Source organism: Trifolium pratense, linkage group LG3 (assembly GCF_020283565.1).
Source record: "Trifolium pratense cultivar HEN17-A07 linkage group LG3, ARS_RC_1.1, whole genome shotgun sequence".
NCBI lineage: Eukaryota > Viridiplantae > Streptophyta > Magnoliopsida > Fabales > Fabaceae > Trifolium > Trifolium pratense.
Genome location: NC_060061.1, coordinates 20,258,462 through 20,276,480, shown reverse-complemented (window position 1 = coordinate 20,276,480; position 18,019 = coordinate 20,258,462). Strand labels below are relative to the sequence as shown.

At 30.4% G+C, this 18,019-nt stretch overlaps 2 protein-coding genes across 2 annotated transcripts; both read left to right on the top strand.

Moving 5' to 3' along the window:
• The first annotated feature begins 1,372 nt into the window (after positions 1-1,372).
• On the top strand, positions 1,373-5,035 carry LOC123916572. The gene is made up of 3 exons (XM_045968053.1): positions 1,373-1,818; positions 2,183-2,275; positions 4,601-5,035. Exons 1-3 carry the CDS (start codon positions 1,695-1,697, stop codon positions 4,690-4,692), a joined length of 309 nt encoding a protein of 102 aa, XP_045824009.1. The 5' UTR covers positions 1,373-1,694; the 3' UTR covers positions 4,693-5,035.
• A 2,959-nt stretch (positions 5,036-7,994) lies between these two features.
• Positions 7,995-15,076, top strand: LOC123916570 (non-cyanogenic beta-glucosidase-like). Its single transcript, XM_045968051.1, has 13 exons — positions 7,995-8,245; positions 8,997-9,066; positions 11,095-11,153; positions 11,821-11,896; positions 12,010-12,087; positions 12,204-12,291; positions 12,670-12,916; positions 13,077-13,195; positions 13,295-13,512; positions 13,615-13,646; positions 13,763-13,865; positions 14,080-14,188; positions 14,682-15,076. The coding sequence occupies exons 1-13, from the start codon at positions 8,066-8,068 to the stop codon at positions 14,851-14,853; spliced, it is 1,551 nt and encodes a 516-aa protein (XP_045824007.1). The 5' UTR covers positions 7,995-8,065; the 3' UTR covers positions 14,854-15,076.
• Positions 15,077-18,019: the final 2,943 nt, after the last annotated feature.

Sequence of the window (18,019 nt, the reverse complement as noted above, 5' to 3'; positions counted from 1 at the left end):
AAATCCAAACTGCAACAAGTTCCCCTTGTAGAATCATTACCAATGAAATTTAAAATTATAAATCAATGACTAGTGTTACTTTTGAGTATAGTACACAAATGTTGTTGTTTGTGTATTTATAAACATCCAAATAACAATTCAAAATAAGATGATTCGGTTTTTAACTTAATTATATTTTCCTACAAGACTACAAAATCATCTTCATCAATGTATTGATCTCCAACATCATGAAATTCTTCTCCAGATGATAAAGGATCATCAAATGTTAATTAACACTCCAACGCTCAAGCCAATATCTTAAGGTGAGAGAGTGTAAATTGGGTGAGAATGTTTGTACCTTGAGGGTATATGCATGTGCGCATATCTAGTGGAGATGGCGTGCATAACCGTTTTGTGGGTCCCTCCAAGTGATTGGAATGAGTCACAAAATATCTTGTGAAGGGTCCTTTATCAGTCAATGATGATGATACACCTTAATGACTTTTGGCCTTGGATGATGGGCTTTTAGCCGGTCCGTAACAGTTGCCCCCAAGTCTTTGCTATGAGATATAGTTATGATTTAAATCTTGTGATATTAGAGTGGGAATGACGTTTGTTGTTACTCAAAGTTTCTCACGAGAGTGGTTTTGGATGAGGACGAATGTTGGATATGTATTATTATTATTATTATTATTATTATTATTATTATTATTATTATTATTATTATTATTATTATTATTATTATTATCTTAAAAAAACTAAGGATCAGCAAAGAGCTGATCACTCTAATTTATTCACGTGTATTAACCATTATAATAGAACAAGATAGATAGAGACAATTGATCAAAAAATAAATAATTTGATAGAGACAATTTTACATAAAAGGGTGCAATAGTTTCGTTGTCTCCCACTTGTGCTAATTTTTGGTGCAAGACAAGATACAGCAAAATGGTCAAAAATTAAATATGACAAAATAAATTAAACTTCTTGGCCTTTTCACCAAAATTGTAAAATATGATATCATATAACTCACTTTTTTTTACAGTGCGTCGCAGGCGCACTACAACAAAAGTGTGTTTTAGCTTCAAAAATTATAGCGTTAGCCGCGACACGGACGCTACTAGCGTCTCCATTGTGTCTGTTGGGCGGACTCTACATCGTTTTTCAATTTAATTTAAATTTTTAATGAGGCATTAAATATAGCGTCTGCCAAAGCAGACGTTACTTAGAAGCTAAAGAAATTAAAAATACAAAAATATGTTAGTGTCTATAGTGGCTGACGCTAAATAGACCAAATTAATAAAATTACAGTATATTATTATAAAACACTTAAATTAATAAAAATAAAAATATTAGTTTTCGCCAACAATTATCTTCCCTCTCTGATGAACTAACCCTCAATCTCACAAACCCTCAATCTCATTAAACTCTCTTCAGTTCCCAACTTCCCAATTTTCACACAAATCCACAATCTAAGCCAACTCTTTTTTCTCAATCGAACCCGATTTTGGTCACGAACCCATTCACCAATCTTTCTCTACCTCAGAATCTGTCGTTCGCTTTTCATAATGAAGAACACCGTGTGATGCTCAACCTGCGTTCACTAATATTGTTGGATCCGTGTTTCTCTTGATTAGCTTCAATTTCCGTGCGCTTTTTTTTTTATCAGGTTTGGCGAAAGAGAAGATTGGTGGATTTAGAAATTGTCACCACATATGAAACGAAGAACCCTAAAATCAAAGGAATTAGAAATTGATAGTCACGGAAACTTCTCTCAACTCGCTAATTCTCTCCCCTGTTCAGTCATCATTTCACCGCCGATAACTCCTCCTTCAATTGGTATATCTCAATCTTGCTCCCTCATCTCGATCTCTAATCTTCTGAGTTCACTAACTGTATTTTCTTTGTTTACGTCTATTTTTTCCTCCTTAGCTAACCGTGTATTTGGATGATGGTGGGTTGAACAAATTCTCCCTCCCACTATTGATTGTTTTGATTGGTTAGCATTTACAAGCTAACTTTTATTTTATTATAGTATATTGTATTCAAATTCTGATGAATTGAAGTGTTTCTAATTTAACCACACCCATTTTAACCAATTTTTTTTCAATTCATATGAAAAACTAATGATAGACACTGACTTAAGCCTTCAAAGTTTGTACCTACTTTGTGCTTAAAACTGAAATTGGTTTTATATATGCAGGTAAACCATATGAATCTTGTGTCCAGGAACAAAAAGATACAAGATATTTCAATCTTGAAGGGTCATTGCCAAGACCTTCTTGCTTCCATGCAGGTGATTTTTTATTGTTATTCTACTTCAATGCATTTTAGTGGGTTCTACATGTAGAATTGGATTTTAATTACGTTAGGTGGTCGTGTCTTTATTGGTTGTCCATAGCTACATGGTGTTTTCTTTGGTAATAATATAGATATGTGTGTGTTTGTGTGTGTGAAATGGAAACAAGAGCTAGGATTTGTGTTTGGATCTTGAGTTGTGCATGATTTTTTATTGATAAAGCTTAGAGAGTTCTGGTGGAGAATTGTGATCTATTATAGCGTATAATATTTATTGGTACCCCTTTTACTGGTGAAGATGATGATGCATTGACTCACACCAAACAGGTTATTGTGTGTGTGTCTGTGAGTTTTTTTGGTTGTCTTTATTTTAATTTAAAATTAAAAGGGTAGTCCTTCCATGTTATTAAATAGATTGAATGATAATTTTATATAGTTGAATGTGTGTTCTTTAATTCATAATAGGTAAAAACTTTGAATGCTTAATTTTGAATGTTTGAGAAATTGTTTCAAGGTTTCTTTTTCTATGTAGACAGTTCAAATCCCAATTCCAATTTTTAAACCAAAAGACTAGAATATAACCTAACAAAGTACTGAACCGTTTGCCTCTTATTGCACAAAACATGTATCATTTTATCTCTTTTGATTCAACCAAGATAAAGAGCTTGGTGTTTGATAACGAGGGAATAATGGACAAATCCATTTGATATGCACCACACAATTGAAAGGCATGGCTTAATCAAAATATCATAGACTTTATAAAGAGATTGACTTTGAAATTTTTTTATTCACTCTCTTTGGAGAAGTAATATTTGATATAGAGTACAAGGTTGTAGAAATATTTATTACACATGAATTATAATATTATATGTGTTCACAAGGAAACTTTTGTTTCGGTTCCATGTAAAAAGAAAGATCACAAGCCTGCTATAGTTATACACATGATAATGAATTGATATTTTAAAAGACTCGAGGATTCCTTTCTTTTTTGAGTTTGCAATTTTAGTTTAAATCTGTTGTGTTTTGTAAATATTTCTTCTGCACTTTTTGTTAGTTCTTTGATCTTATCTCTTTTGTAATGAGTTTAGACAAAGTGACTTTCAATTTATCATTGCTTACTTTTTATGCAGGAAGCTGATATTGCTTGTCCTAGTATCGTGCCGGTGCATAAATTCGATGATAAGAATGAGTATCAGATGATTTAGAACTATAAGGTTCTTCACTATCATGCTACAAATCTTTAAGTCTTTTGTTTTGTTCTTCAAAATACAGGTACTTCAATTCTAGCCTTGTTCTTAATTATAGCCCTCTGTACTACATCTTGTATTTGGCCTCTTATAATTGGCATTTTGTTATGTATGGATGATTTTAACTTGTTCCAAAATGCATACTTGTTGTAGTCTTTTGATTCTCCACTCTATGTGAGCCTTTCTCTCAATTTCATTACATTTCAATGTGACTCTTCCGACTCAAAAAGTTTACGACCTTAAGATTTTGAGGGATGTGTGCTATTGGATTTAATGTACTTGCATATAAATATCTACCTCTATGACAAAAATTCTTAAAAGATTTACTTACCAATATATGACTTTTTATTATCTACCTCTATGCATTATCTCTTTAAAGTGTTGATGAAGATCTGACTTACCAGCTTCAGATTTACTTACCAATATATGGCTTTTTATTATAAAATTAGTTTACCATAGGGAATATATTAATATGTTCTCCAAGAGTGTAAGAAACCTTTTATAAGTATTGCATGTAACACTCTTAATTTTTAGTAAATGTATCCATAAACACTTTGAATTTGATCTGTTCCTCAAATCAAATGGACCGATCTCTTGAATAGAAAATTTCACAATTGGTCAGTATAGAGAAAAAACTCGTAAATTTTATTCATACTTATAAATCATGGGCACATATTGTTTAATTGCTTACTTGCACATGATATTGCATGTTAGTTTTGCTAGTGACATAGTGTTGATATTATTGAAGGCTTAAATTTTGGCATTTTCAACAAATATTACTAATCTTACCAAGAGGCTAATAACGTATTAGTAAAGAAGTTGAGTTTGATTATCTTTGATAATAACTTGGTATTTACTCTTTGTTATGTAAATTGAAATTATAGCATTTTTGGGAAAGTCATAAGCCACTAAGCTTACCTTGCCACACTCACTAGTCTTCTATACTCACTTTGAAACTGAATTTATAATTTCTAGCTGCTGGATTTATTGATTTTTCAATTTCCATTTTCATAAAATATGCTGGTACATTTTATGTAGTGGAAATTTTGATTGAATATTGAAATGTAAATATGCAGGACAGACATCTGGAACATTTGAGTCAATTGACAGTGCTTTTGGGGTTTGTAATGATATTAGTGTCATATCGATTTACAGGAACAACATCTAGAACATTTGAGTCAATTGACACAAAATGAAGACAGTTGAAGAAGATGATGAAATTAAGTTGCACATCATTGCCACTATTTCAACACTTGTACCAAAATATCTTGCTTATGCCAGATTGGTATAATTGAATCTTTTAGCATCTATATATGGTTTTTTTACAATTGATATGCAATCATTTACATATGTCATAGGTAGGTGAATTTCTATTAAACTGGTGTATTTAAAGTTTTCCTAGATTCATAGGCATATTGGTCCAAGGATGCAGTATGAGTTATACTAATGACATTATTTTTGTCGCATTTCTAAGTTATTAATTGTATAAATACAATTGTGTTCTTGGCTTTCTTTTATGCCTTTGATTCTTTATCTTTGGTTTTGATGACTTTAATGAATGTATTGGTAGAGATTTTATGGTTGTGAGAAATTATGGTCGTAAACTATGAAAGATAATAATTTTTTGATGTATTTTTAGAAATACAGGATAGGTTCCTTTCTAGGATGAGTTTTTGAAATTAAAAAATAAAAAACAAAAGCGTCTGCTTTAGCGGACGCTATATAATTCAGAAACTAAAATATAGCATCTATTTAGAGCAGACGCTACATTTAGCGTCTGTCAAGCGGACTCTAAGGGTGACGTTTTATAACACCAATATATATGTGTAGCGTCACCCAAAAACCGAAGCTACTAGCGTCTGCCTAATATACATGTCACTAGCTTCCGCTTAGCATCTAACGGGACGGACGCCAGATAGCGTCTGCTGGACGCAACTGTCTAGCTTCAGGCATTTAAGTGTTTGTCACGATGTAGACGCTAAGCTGACGCTAAGTACCTTGTAGCGTCCGTTTTTTGCCATTTAGCGTCTTTTTTTGGCCGACGCTCCAGAGCAGTTTTCTTGTAGTGGCGGTGTATACACAATTTATATGTATGAAGCAAATAAGACGAAAGTGCTACAGTGCGTCGCAGGCGGTGTATATAGTATGAAATGGTTTTATTTCTCTGGTTTTATATATATATATATATATATATATATATATATATATATATATATATATATATATAGGGGCGAATCTAGGTACAGTTGAGGATGTGCAGCTGCACCCGCTCAACTGTTAAAATTTGCACCTATAATCTTGTATTTTTGTTTTTTGGCACACCCTGAAAATTTCGTTTTGCACCCATGATTAACTATTTCTATAACAAAGAATAATAACTGAAGAAAAAGAAGTGAATTAAAGTGTAAGAGTTCATAAACTGAGAAAAGAAGCAGAGTCGAAGAAGATGAGAAATGAACCAGAGAAGATGAAGTGTGGCGGCTACATAATTAGGATTAAGGGTCCGTTTGGTAAAAATAAGCTATAAGCTAGCTGATAGCTGATAAGCTAGCTGATAGCTGAAAAGCTAGCTTATAGCTGATAGCTGAAAAGCTAGCTTATTGAAATTAAAGTGTTTGGTAAAATTAGCTTTTAAAGTGGTTATTAAATATAAAATTACATAATTGATAGTGGGTAGTTTATTTTTTAGAGTGGGTAGTTATTAAATTAAAGGGTAAAAATGGAATAAAGTGTAAAAAGCTATAAGCTATAAGCTCAAATGCTACTTGAAATAGCATCTGAAAAAAAGCTATAAGCTAGTACAAAAAGCTTGTTACCAAACACCTCTAATTTTTTGAAACAAGCTTATAAGCTCATATAATAAGCTATAAGCTAGCTTATTTGTGTTACCAAACAGAGCCTAAATGCGTGTATGTATGTTATGCCATGGGCTTGGGCCACTAAACTTCTTTTTAAAAATATCACTTTGGACTAAGAGGTAGTCACCACAGAGAGGTTTATTATATTTTTCACCGATTGATGCATGATAATTTTTAACAATTGGAGCAAAGGGAAAAGGAAAACTAAAAGCTGGAAAAATTAATTATTTTTTTTAATGGAAAAGTTTTGCCATTACATGTCATTCAATATAGGCAGATTAATATTATATATTGGTGTAGTTTTTTTCTACTAATTTTATAATATAAAATTTATAAAATTTATTGTTGGATTGCAAATTTATATCATATAGATTACTCATGTTCAGTTTGCGTAGGCCAAAATTCGTACCCAGAATTTCTTACTTAATTATTGACTTTAAGGTAGAAATTTTGTGCCACTATACAAATTGAAGACAAAAAATTCACTGTAAAAAGAGTATTAGGGGTACTAAAAAACAAAGCAAAAAGAAGATACATATAAAGTTTCCAAAAGTCGACAAACACCAAACTTACAAAGAGCCGCTCCTAAATAAAAAGGAGGAGAGAAACTAGTATGGACAGACACCCAAGAGAATAAACTCAACCAACACCGAAGCACATCATTCTTAACTTCTTAACATAAAACATAAAATATTCATACATAAGAGGGGTGACTACATGTTTCGATGAACCACCTTCATAACTTGACTATCTTTATAAATGGTCATCTTTGATCAATGCTTAAAATATCAGAAAGTGGAATAGCGGTCGATAATATTTTTTGGAAGTAAAATTTGATGCCTGTCATTGTTTTTATGTTTGAAAATTACGATGACATAATTAATGTCAGTTCAATAAGTTACATATTTAATTTTCTTTGTTTTATAGGAACTAAATTTAAAAACTAAAAATTTATAAGAACTAAAATTCGAAAAAAAAAAATATAAAAAACTAAAAATAAAATTTAATATATTTAAAAGAACCAAAAAACATAAGTAACCCTTTATTTTATTTTTTTGATAAGCAAGTTATTTATTATAAGGGAGCACAAGGGGTACTCAAACCCTTACAACAAAATATTAGGCACTTTGAATACAAGATATTGGGTCCAAACACCAGTTAGATAAAGGACAAAACACATTACGACCATATCTACCATTAAACCATATCCACGAAGAGAGTTTAATAGAGTCCAATAGCGCCGAAGAGTCAGGAATAACGCCCTGAAAAATAACATTATTACGCATCTTCCATAGATTCCACGTAGTTGCCAACCATACCAAGTGGCGAACACGTCATTTGTCCTTCACTTTGAATAAATCGCCGAATAACAAAAAGTGATCAATACCTTCAACATCCAATAGTGTCGAAAAACCTAACCATTTAAGCACATTGCGCCACACCTCTATGCTAAAATAGGCCACTAGTAAAAATTATCCGTATATTGAAATTTAGCCACGAGAGTAGTTAAGAAAAGTAAAATTATGGCAACCTCCAATTAAATGCAACGTCATTTAATTAAATACAATAGACTACTTTTATTTTTTGGTGTTTGGTAGGTTTACATTTTGGTGTTGGGTAGGTGAACACTTCCTTACTGTATAAATAGGCAGACGTACTCACACCAAACTACACAAACAAAATATGGATTTCATTGTGGCCATGTTTGTTCTCTTTATTGTGAGCTCATCGACAATTACTTCAAAAAATGCAGTTGAAGCAGTTGAGACAGTTGAAGTCTCACCTGTTGAGTTCATTGGTAACCTTAGAAGGAGCAATTTTTCTAGTGACTTTATCTTTGGGGCGGGTTCGGCCGCATACCAAGTATGTATAAAATTTGTTTCTGTTCATCTTGTGTAGAGACCTGATTAATAATATATACCATTTAGGCAAAATTACACTACAGATCCTTTATCTTATTTTTTTGTAACACTTTGGTCCTTTATCTTTTTTCTGTAACATTTTGGTCCTTTATCTTTTATTTGTAACACTTTAGTCCTTTATTTTTTTTATCTGTAACACTTTAGTCCCTTTTTTTGTAACAGTTTGGTCCTTTATTTTTTTTATTTGTAACACTTTGATCCTTTATTTTTTATAAATAAATAAGATAAGAACCAAAGTGTTACAAAAAAAAATGATAAAGGACCAAATTGTTACAAAAAAAAAGATAAAGGACCAAAATGTTACCAAAAAATAAGATAAAGGATTTGTAGTGTAATTTTGCCTACCATTTAAAATAACATGTGTATAAAATTTTCAAACGCATGTTTCTAGCAATTTCCCTTATAACTCTTTTTTGTAATTAAGAAAACCTGCGTAAAAGGTAACCCCAAAAAAAAAGAAGAAAACCATTGTATACTAATGAATATATAATTATAGAAAATAATATTGTACGGTGATATTAATAATTATTTAGAGTGAATTATGAATTATATTTCTTCAGTTTATAAAAGTTAAGCTCTTACTATTGAATAAAAACCTCTTGAACATTATTTTATTTTCATGTTTACTTGACTTGAGATTTTGTTAATTACTTTGTTGTGTTAATTTGTGAAATGTACATACACATGTATAGGTTGAAGGTGCAGCAAACCAAGGTGGTAAAGGACCAAGTATTTGGGATACATACGCCAATGATCATGCAGGTTAATTTCGTCCTTCACCATACAATTTTTAGTTTTAAAAATATACAAATTTAAAGTTTTGATGGTACATTTATAAATTAAAGAAAGGTCATGTTAACTAGTGTTTTTAAAATAGAACACTAGTTAAGAAAATAAAAAGAAAAATTATTTTTTATATTTTAAAAAAGTAGACTAAACAAATTCCAAATACTCTTCCCGTTAAAATTTTTCAATTTGGAAACCAAAAGCCATTACTAAAAGGAAACCAAAAAATAAAATAAAATTATTTGCTCTCTAAGCTAGCTTCCACAGTATATCCACAGGTGGAATTGACAAATATGTTGCATAGACATTTAAAACTAGTTAATTATGGAGAGATACATGCCTAACCCAATTGCTAATTATGGAGAGATACTTGTCTCACATAAGATATTTTTTCGATGTGTTTGGATGTCCTTTTATAAAAATCATTAGATCGGATCGAATTTCGGATTGATTTTTTCAAATCGAACCAAACTGCATACATAAATTTTAATACTCATTTATCTTTTTATTATTATGAATATACAATTGTATTAACCAAATTTTTGTTCATTTTAAATTTTGTTAATACTATTTGTTAGTTTAATTTAATCTACTTTTTGATATTTCAAATATAATTGATAATTGTCATTTCAAAATATCAATTTTTAATATATTATATGTTATATTTTACATCAAACTTAATATTTATTTCGCCAAAAAAGTCAAACTATTATTTTATAATATTTTTTGTAATATTAATATTTGATAAAAAACATTACAATTTATAATTTGAATATCTAAAAACCGATCTAATTTTCACTTGATTTTTCCTTTCATCTTTTCTTCTCCTAAACTCTTCTAATGTGAAAAATGTTTCAATGAGACGGTAATGTTTTATGGTGGATTTTAGGGTAAGAGCTTAATTAAGTCCATCCTCGGTGTACTACTAATCTTAACCATCGGATTAAATTGCCCCACATGATTTCAATACTCTTTGCCACACTAAATTTTGGTCTCCCCTTCTCTCTCCATACGTCCATTTTCATAATTTCCTTTCAGATTTTAACCTTAATTTTGTCATTCATCACACTTGAAATTAAGAAGATGGAATGTTTTATTTATTTTAAAATAATTTATGAATTGGATTAAACCAAAGGGGTGATGGTTGATGAATGAAATCTTTTAGAGAGGGAAAATTGTTTTGTGTACGAAGAGCATGTTAAAGTTCAGAGAAAAACACAAAGTGACGGCTAGGGTTTCAATAATATTATAATAGCATTACTTAATAAAATAAGGATTACAAAATAATTTATAATAATTCCTAATGGACTACTAAATTACTAACATATAAAGCCCAATACTTAAAGCCCTAATAATATTATTATCTAACACTTCCCCTCAAACTCACGATGCATTATCAAATGAGATTCTTTGAAAGCACCATTTACCACTATTAATAATAATGCTATTTTTTTTTGAAACCGCTAATAACAAGAACAATGGTGGAAATTAATGTTCTGTAATACAAAAGAAAATCCATAAGTGTCTTTAGAGAATTTTTTTTGTCAAGCACTTGATGGACATGTTATTGGATCAACAACAATAATGACGGTTATCACACACTTTCAAGTTTGAAAACAATTTGTTAAATCTAAAATTCATCTTGTTCTTTAGATGATTATATGTTTTGGCCCAAATTGAAAGTTCTGTGGTTTTAGATGCAGAATTTGCAGTTTTGTTTTTTTTGTGATGATAGATAGTGATTCTGGTGCTGTTCAAAAAAAAAAAAATAGTGAATTATGGTATGGAGAGAAAAATATGAAGTGGAAACCAAAATTCAGTGTGGGAACTAGTATTGAAATAATGTGGGGTGATTTAATCTGATGAATAATGTTAGTGGTACACCAGTAAGAGACTTAATGAGCCCTCACCTTAAAATCCACCCTTTATTTGGGTATCATAATTTATGAACATAATTTACACATGTATATACATAATTATACATGTATATGATTTGAAATGCAGGAAGAATAAAGGATGGAAGCAATGCGGACATCTCCATTGACCAATATCACCGCTACAAGGTACGTACTCCCTCGATTGACTTATGTATAAGTGATAAAAGATGAGTGATCTTCGATCCCAAAACCCGAATAAACTGATAGAGATATATTTTGGTGAAACGGATTGGTCTATAGTTGGTATTAAAGTAAATTTTAATATGAAGAAATTAACCAGACAGTTTCACCAAAATATTTCATGTTCTTTTTGTTTTTGATGTTCTTTTTTGAACCACTCTAAAGAAACCTTTGTCGGAACTTAGTAAATGTGATTCCTCACTTTAACATCCCGCAAAATAGTAAGATAATTAATATTTCTAAGTTGATTTTAAAAATTCTAAAATAAAATTAGAGTCCATCCAAAATTCGTCGAATCTTCTAATATCTGAATTTTCGAATAACATACTTCTTTAGATGTCCAATTTTAGGTGTGGGGAAACATCCCTCGCCTTATAATCTCGTTTAATTTTATAATTTAGTTAGACCTAATACAATTATTCTAATTAAGATTTTTCTCTAACATGTAAGCTTAAAATAATAATTGAGCCTCGTAATGCTTTGAAATAACCTTAGATTAGATAAATATGAATTGATAATAATTATTAATTTTGGCAGAGTGCCAGTATTTTATTTCATTTTAATTAATTTGATTTTGTGTGTGTGAACAAATATATTAAATTTATTACTATAGGAAGATGTTGCAATTGCAAAGGAGCAAAATATGGATTCATATAGATTCTCAATCTCTTGGCCAAGAATACTCCCAAGTAAGTCAAACTTTGATCATCGAGAATTTGTAATACAATGTTTTCTCGTATTTGGATTCCATATATGTAGCAATTTTAACATCACTTCTATTGATTATACTTTGAACTAATAGAGGGAAAGTTGAGTGGAGGCATAAATCAAGAAGGGATCGCATATTACAACAACCTCATCAATGAACTATTGGATAAGGGTAGCATTCAAAATCCACAGTTCCAAGATATACATTATTTATCATATTAATTTTAAAAATCATGTTGCTATTAGTAAAAAATACTTAATTTTTAATAATTTATCATAAAATTGCAGATATGGAACCATTTGTAACTCTTTTCCATTGGGATCTTCCCCAAGTCTTACAAGATGAGTATGGTGGTTTCTTAAGTTACCAAATAATGTGAGTCTCACTATTTATTATAAAGTTTGCTTGTAATTAATGACCAATTTTTTTTGTTGCTATGGCATTAATTAGTCACCGGTTGTTCGCGATGGAAATATTTAAAGGGTCATGCTAACTAGTGCCCCCGGGGCACTAGTTAAGGAACTAAAAAGGGAAAGAAAAGAAAAAAATTGCATTGAAAAAACAAAAATTTAAACTTTTAAGATGTTGACTTCACAAGTTTCAAGATAATATTACTATCTTTAGTTACCTTAACCAGTGCCCCGGGGGCACCGGTTAGCATTTTCCATATATTTAAATATTGTTTTCCTAGCATCACAATTTAATGTGTAGAGAACTATAATTATTTTGGTTAATTCCATATTAATGTTTCAGAGATGATTTTCAAGACTTTGCGAATCTTTGCTTCAAGGAATTTGGAGATAGAGTGAAATATTGGGTTACTTTGAACGAGCCTTGGATGTTTACCAATGGTGGATATGTACTAGGAACAACAGCACCAGGTCGATGTTCAGATCCAACGTGTCTGGGTGGTAATTCTGGCACAGAACCTTATAAAGTGACACACCATCAACTTCTTGCTCATGCAAAAGTTGTACATTTATATAAGACTAAATATCAGGTTCGTTTATTATATCAGCTTGAAACGATCTCTAGCTCAATTTTTTTTATTACATTAACTTTTTTTAAAAAAAATTATATTTTTTTAAAAAATTGTTGTTAGAACGGATGTCTTATTATTATTTTTATTTTTAAGTAACATGAAAATATGATATGTACAGGAAAATCAAAAGGGACTTATAGGCATAACGTTGAACACTAACTGGTTCATACCACTTGGAGACAATAGCATACCAGATAAAAAGGCTGCCGAAAGAGCACTTGACTTCCAATTTGGATGGTAACTAATTAAAAATTTAGCCTAATTAATAATCTACATGATGAAAGACGGATAACAATGAATTATATATTAAACAAATTTAGCTTTGATTGATTTCAGGTTTATGGAACCCTTAACAAATGGAGATTATCCTAAAAGCATGCGAGCCATAGTGAAAGATCGATTGCCTAAGTTCACTGAATTGCAATCAAGAGAAATCAATGGTTCATTTGATTTTATTGGTTTAAACTATTACTCTTCTAGCTATATTAGCGATGCACCTCCAGTAGACAATGCCAAACCCAGTTTTGCAACAGATCCTATGACCACAACATCATGTAAGGACACTTATCTATTCTACTTGTTATTTATTTAATATTAATTACGATACATCAAATAAATTGAATTTGATAATTTTATCTTTGTTTTCACAATTGCAGTTGAAAAAAATGGGATACCCCTAGGTCCAAGGGTAAGTGTCTTCTTACTTAAAATAATTACTGGAAGTGTTACAATTATTTTTACAATTATTTTTACCAAAGAACAGGTGTGTTACAATTTGAGAATAAACATTTATAATTGTTTCAGGCTGCTTCCTTTTGGATATACACTTATCCAAAGGGACTTCGAGATCTTTTGTTACACATCAAGGATAAATATAACAATCCCTCGGTTTACATCCATGAAAATGGTAAATATAGAAATAACTCGTCAATTTTCTTCAATGTTGTCTTATTCAATTGAACAATTCCTTTTCAAAAACTAAAAATTAATTCAACAATTTATATTGACCAATCATATTATAAAAAACTTTAAATGAAATATTTCTTATCCTAACTTATTTCAAAGAATATGTACACGATATTTTTATTTTTATACTATATCTCTTATTTATTATTGTATAGGTATGAATGAATTCAACGATCCAACACTTTCAATAGAAGAAGCTCTTCTAGATACTTACAGAATTGATTCCTTATATCGTCATTTCTTCTACATTCATGCTGCCATCGAGTAAGTTATTGCTATTATCCCAACACATGATCCTTTTTATTGTATTATTGCTATTTTAGGTTATTTTTTAGTCTAGTAATCTAGTATCACGACATACACACCGTAAGCGTGGAGAAATGCGACCCCTCCAATATTATCTTCAATAACTACCATTTGAGGTACAAGTTGTTTTTTAAATGTACAAAGAGAGATTCCAAATCCTTTCATACAATATTCTAAATTCACAATATTTTAAATGTAAAGAGTATTTGAAAAAAGAAAGTACTATTAAATACTCTTATTATTTTAAATATCCAATATATTTACATTACATTTTCATCTAGTAGTGTTTTTTTTATAAAGTAATAACAAGATTATTACTATGTTTTTCACTAAAGGATTTTTTTAAAAAATAAAATAAAATTGACTAAAGGACTATTACTATTATATGCTACAATACAATTTATGAATTTTGATTACTTTCTTGACTTTTGTCGATATAAAAAAATTGCAGGAGTGGCGCAAATGTAAAGGGATATTTCCATTGGTCACTTTTTGACTCTTATGAATGGTTTAATGGCTTTACTGTTCGTTTTGGATTAAACTTTGTAGATTACACAAATGGATTGAAAAGGCACCCTAAACTTTCTGCCCAATGGCTCAAGAACTTTCTCAAAAAAAACTAGCCTACTTAATCCTACATTGTTTGATCCTAGTGTGGTGCACATCCTAAATAAATGTGTATTAATCATAATTAACATCTTTATAGTCACTATTCATTATGAAGTGATTGGGTTGTTATAATTATATTATACGCATATTTGTAATAAGTGCATGATTTCACCAGAAAGCTATGATTTCAGTATTCATTATGTATCAGTTTGATTTCGAGAACAATTTGAACTAAAACTCTTCTCCTTTTATTTAGCTATCTTAATATGTGAATGTGAATGATTAACATTTGTTAAAATTTGTGTTAGTATTTTAATTTTTGTTGTGAATTCAAAACTACTTATGATTTCAACTAGACTTTCTTAGTCTTATTCATTAAGAGTCCACTTTAATGGGTCACATGGAACAAGAATCTATACGGATATCTGTTAGAATTTTTGGGTCACAATAGTAATATTACATGTGTTAGGGTCATTATGTAATTAGCCAAAGCATCAGTGGTCTAATTAATAATTAATAATAAGTCTATGGCTAAAAGCATAAATATCATGAAAGATAATTTATTGTGTAGATACCATAAGTCAATATCTAATTTGATGAGGGGCCAAATTAGAATATTGAAAACTAAGAAATAACCCTAAGGTTATTTATAAGGGTTATGGTCCCCAACTGTAGAAATAACGTGAAAACGGCGCTCAGTCAAAAGTTCTCTCTTCATCCCCATCAGAAGAGGTTTCAGGAGCCAATAAGGAATTCTGCGGTTGGAAGATCACACATACCCGTGACCTTTGATCATCACATATGGAGAACTCAAACTCAGATACGCTTCCGCTTATGATTATGATTATGTTTTATTTCTTAATGATTAATATGATCGGTTCTAGGGTTTATGAATCAATTGAATTCTAACAAGTGGTATCAGAGCCACTCATGTTTGATCATTAAGAAAATAAAGTTTTCATGCCTATTTGGTTTTATCGGCATGTATTTTGTTGGGTATCTATATTCGGTTTGGTTTCGATTTTTCTATTAAAAATTCAGGGTTTGGTCTAAATTTTTAATCAACGTTCATGAGATAATTATGATTTTGTTGATTTGAATTTTAGTTTCAATTTTTATTTTGGAAATTACGATGCATAATGATGTTTTCGGTTTCGGTTTCAACTTTCATTATATTATATACTCTGTATGCATCGTATATTCAATTTGTCTCATTGTATTGTTTCTTGACTTCATGTATATGAGCATCAATGAAATTGGATTAAAGTAATTGATCAAAAGTATACATATCATAACAACGTTCTGCCCACTTAATTAATTTTATGTGATATTTGATTTGTCTGTGTGTTTTGTAACACTGAGATATATAAACAACTGCCCTATGAATCTGGAGTTTCTGCATATTTCATTCTTATGTCTTGAAAATTTAGTTAGCAGATAATTCATGGGGCTATTGTTTAATCGGTTATGAAAAAATTTCAAGTTGTGTTCTTATACTTGCAATTTTAGTTATGATATTGGGTTCAATTTTGCAAACAGCTTTTCATAATAAGATATATTGCTATGGTTGAGTTTTATGCTTCGGTTCCTTTTGTTTCACACACATGGCATCTTGTCTTGATTCAATCTGAATGAATATAAGCTTTATTCTTTTTTTGTTATGTGTCGTGAGGAAATACCTGTTCCTATACGAATTTTCTTAAATGTTATTTTAAGATGTAAAGTGCTTGGAACAATTCAGATTGAACTTATGAATTTTGGATTAAATCAAAAGCTAATTATTTTTGGCAAAATTCTGCTTTCACTATTTCGGTTCCCGTTTGGTCTGTATAAATGTTATTCGGTATCAATTTTTATGAGGTTCAGTTTCTCATTTTTCATAAGTTTCATCTTTATATTATTTGTTTTAAGTAATCTTATTTCAATACAGTTTTCAGTTTAATATTTGTTTTAGAAACAAATTGATCGAAATAACAATAAGCATTTGATATGTGAATTAAGTGTATATTTTGAATCAGTGCAACAGTGGTTCATGTAAATTCAGATTTGAAAGCACTATTGTGGGAAATTGCAAGTTATTTTATGCTTGCAACTTTGGTTATAATTTTCTGGTTAAGTAATTTAAATTCAAATATTTCACAGTTTAAGTTTATATTTTGAAATAAGTTGATTGAAACATTATGTTGCCAAAGTAACCTCTTTTGTGTAGATTAACTTATTTTGAAATATAAAAAGGTTGTGTGCTTGTAACTTATGTGAATATTTAACCGGCCCAAAGGAAGGTAACTATTTTACAGAATTATAAGTGCACCTGTGGTGATAAACGTGTGATAATTATTCGGTTTTACGTGTGAATAATAAATTGGCCCAAAGGAAAATTTGTTATTTGACATGTTCTTATTATCAGTGTTTGATTACTGCGCCAAGGTATCACTGAAAAGTTAATATTTTGTCCAAAGATAGAATGTTAATGGATTCCCGATATCTTGTAATGGGGTTTACCTTTATTTGAATTTAAAGTTACTTTTATTTTGAGGTTTACTTGAGCATGTTTTGCTTGATTTTTGTTCTCTCTTCAGTTATGAATGACATGTTGAAGTTTACTTTCAACGTCAATTTAGTTAAATGGCTCAAACTTCAAGTTCTAGAAAGTAAATCTTTTGATAGTTCTTGAAGTATGGATCTCGACGTTGCGTTAAGGACTGATTCTCCCTCACCTCGTACGGATGAGAGTACCTCTAAACAAAAGAGGGAAATTGGAAGGTGGGAGAGGTCAAATTGCATATGTTCGATGATCATAAAAAATGCCACTATGGGAACATTCTAGGGCAGACTATCTGAAAAGATAAATACGGTAACAGTTTTCATTAAGGAAATTTGAAAAGAGGTTTTTCAATAACGAAAAGTTTGATATACTATGCTTTTGGAAAACCTTAATTCAATAAAGTATAAGGATAAGCTGCGGATACAATGCCTCAAAAGGAACAACAACATAAATAATTTAAATCAGGTAACAATAGTTGTTTCTTTTGTGGAGCTAAAGAGTAAAGAAGGATTACTTTAACCGTCAAACATGACGTGTTAAGGGAATGCATTTGGTTTGTTTTCAGGTTGATTTAACTTTGGTATGTAGACACACGTATGTTGGATAGATTCTGGTGCCACAACTAACAACAGTGT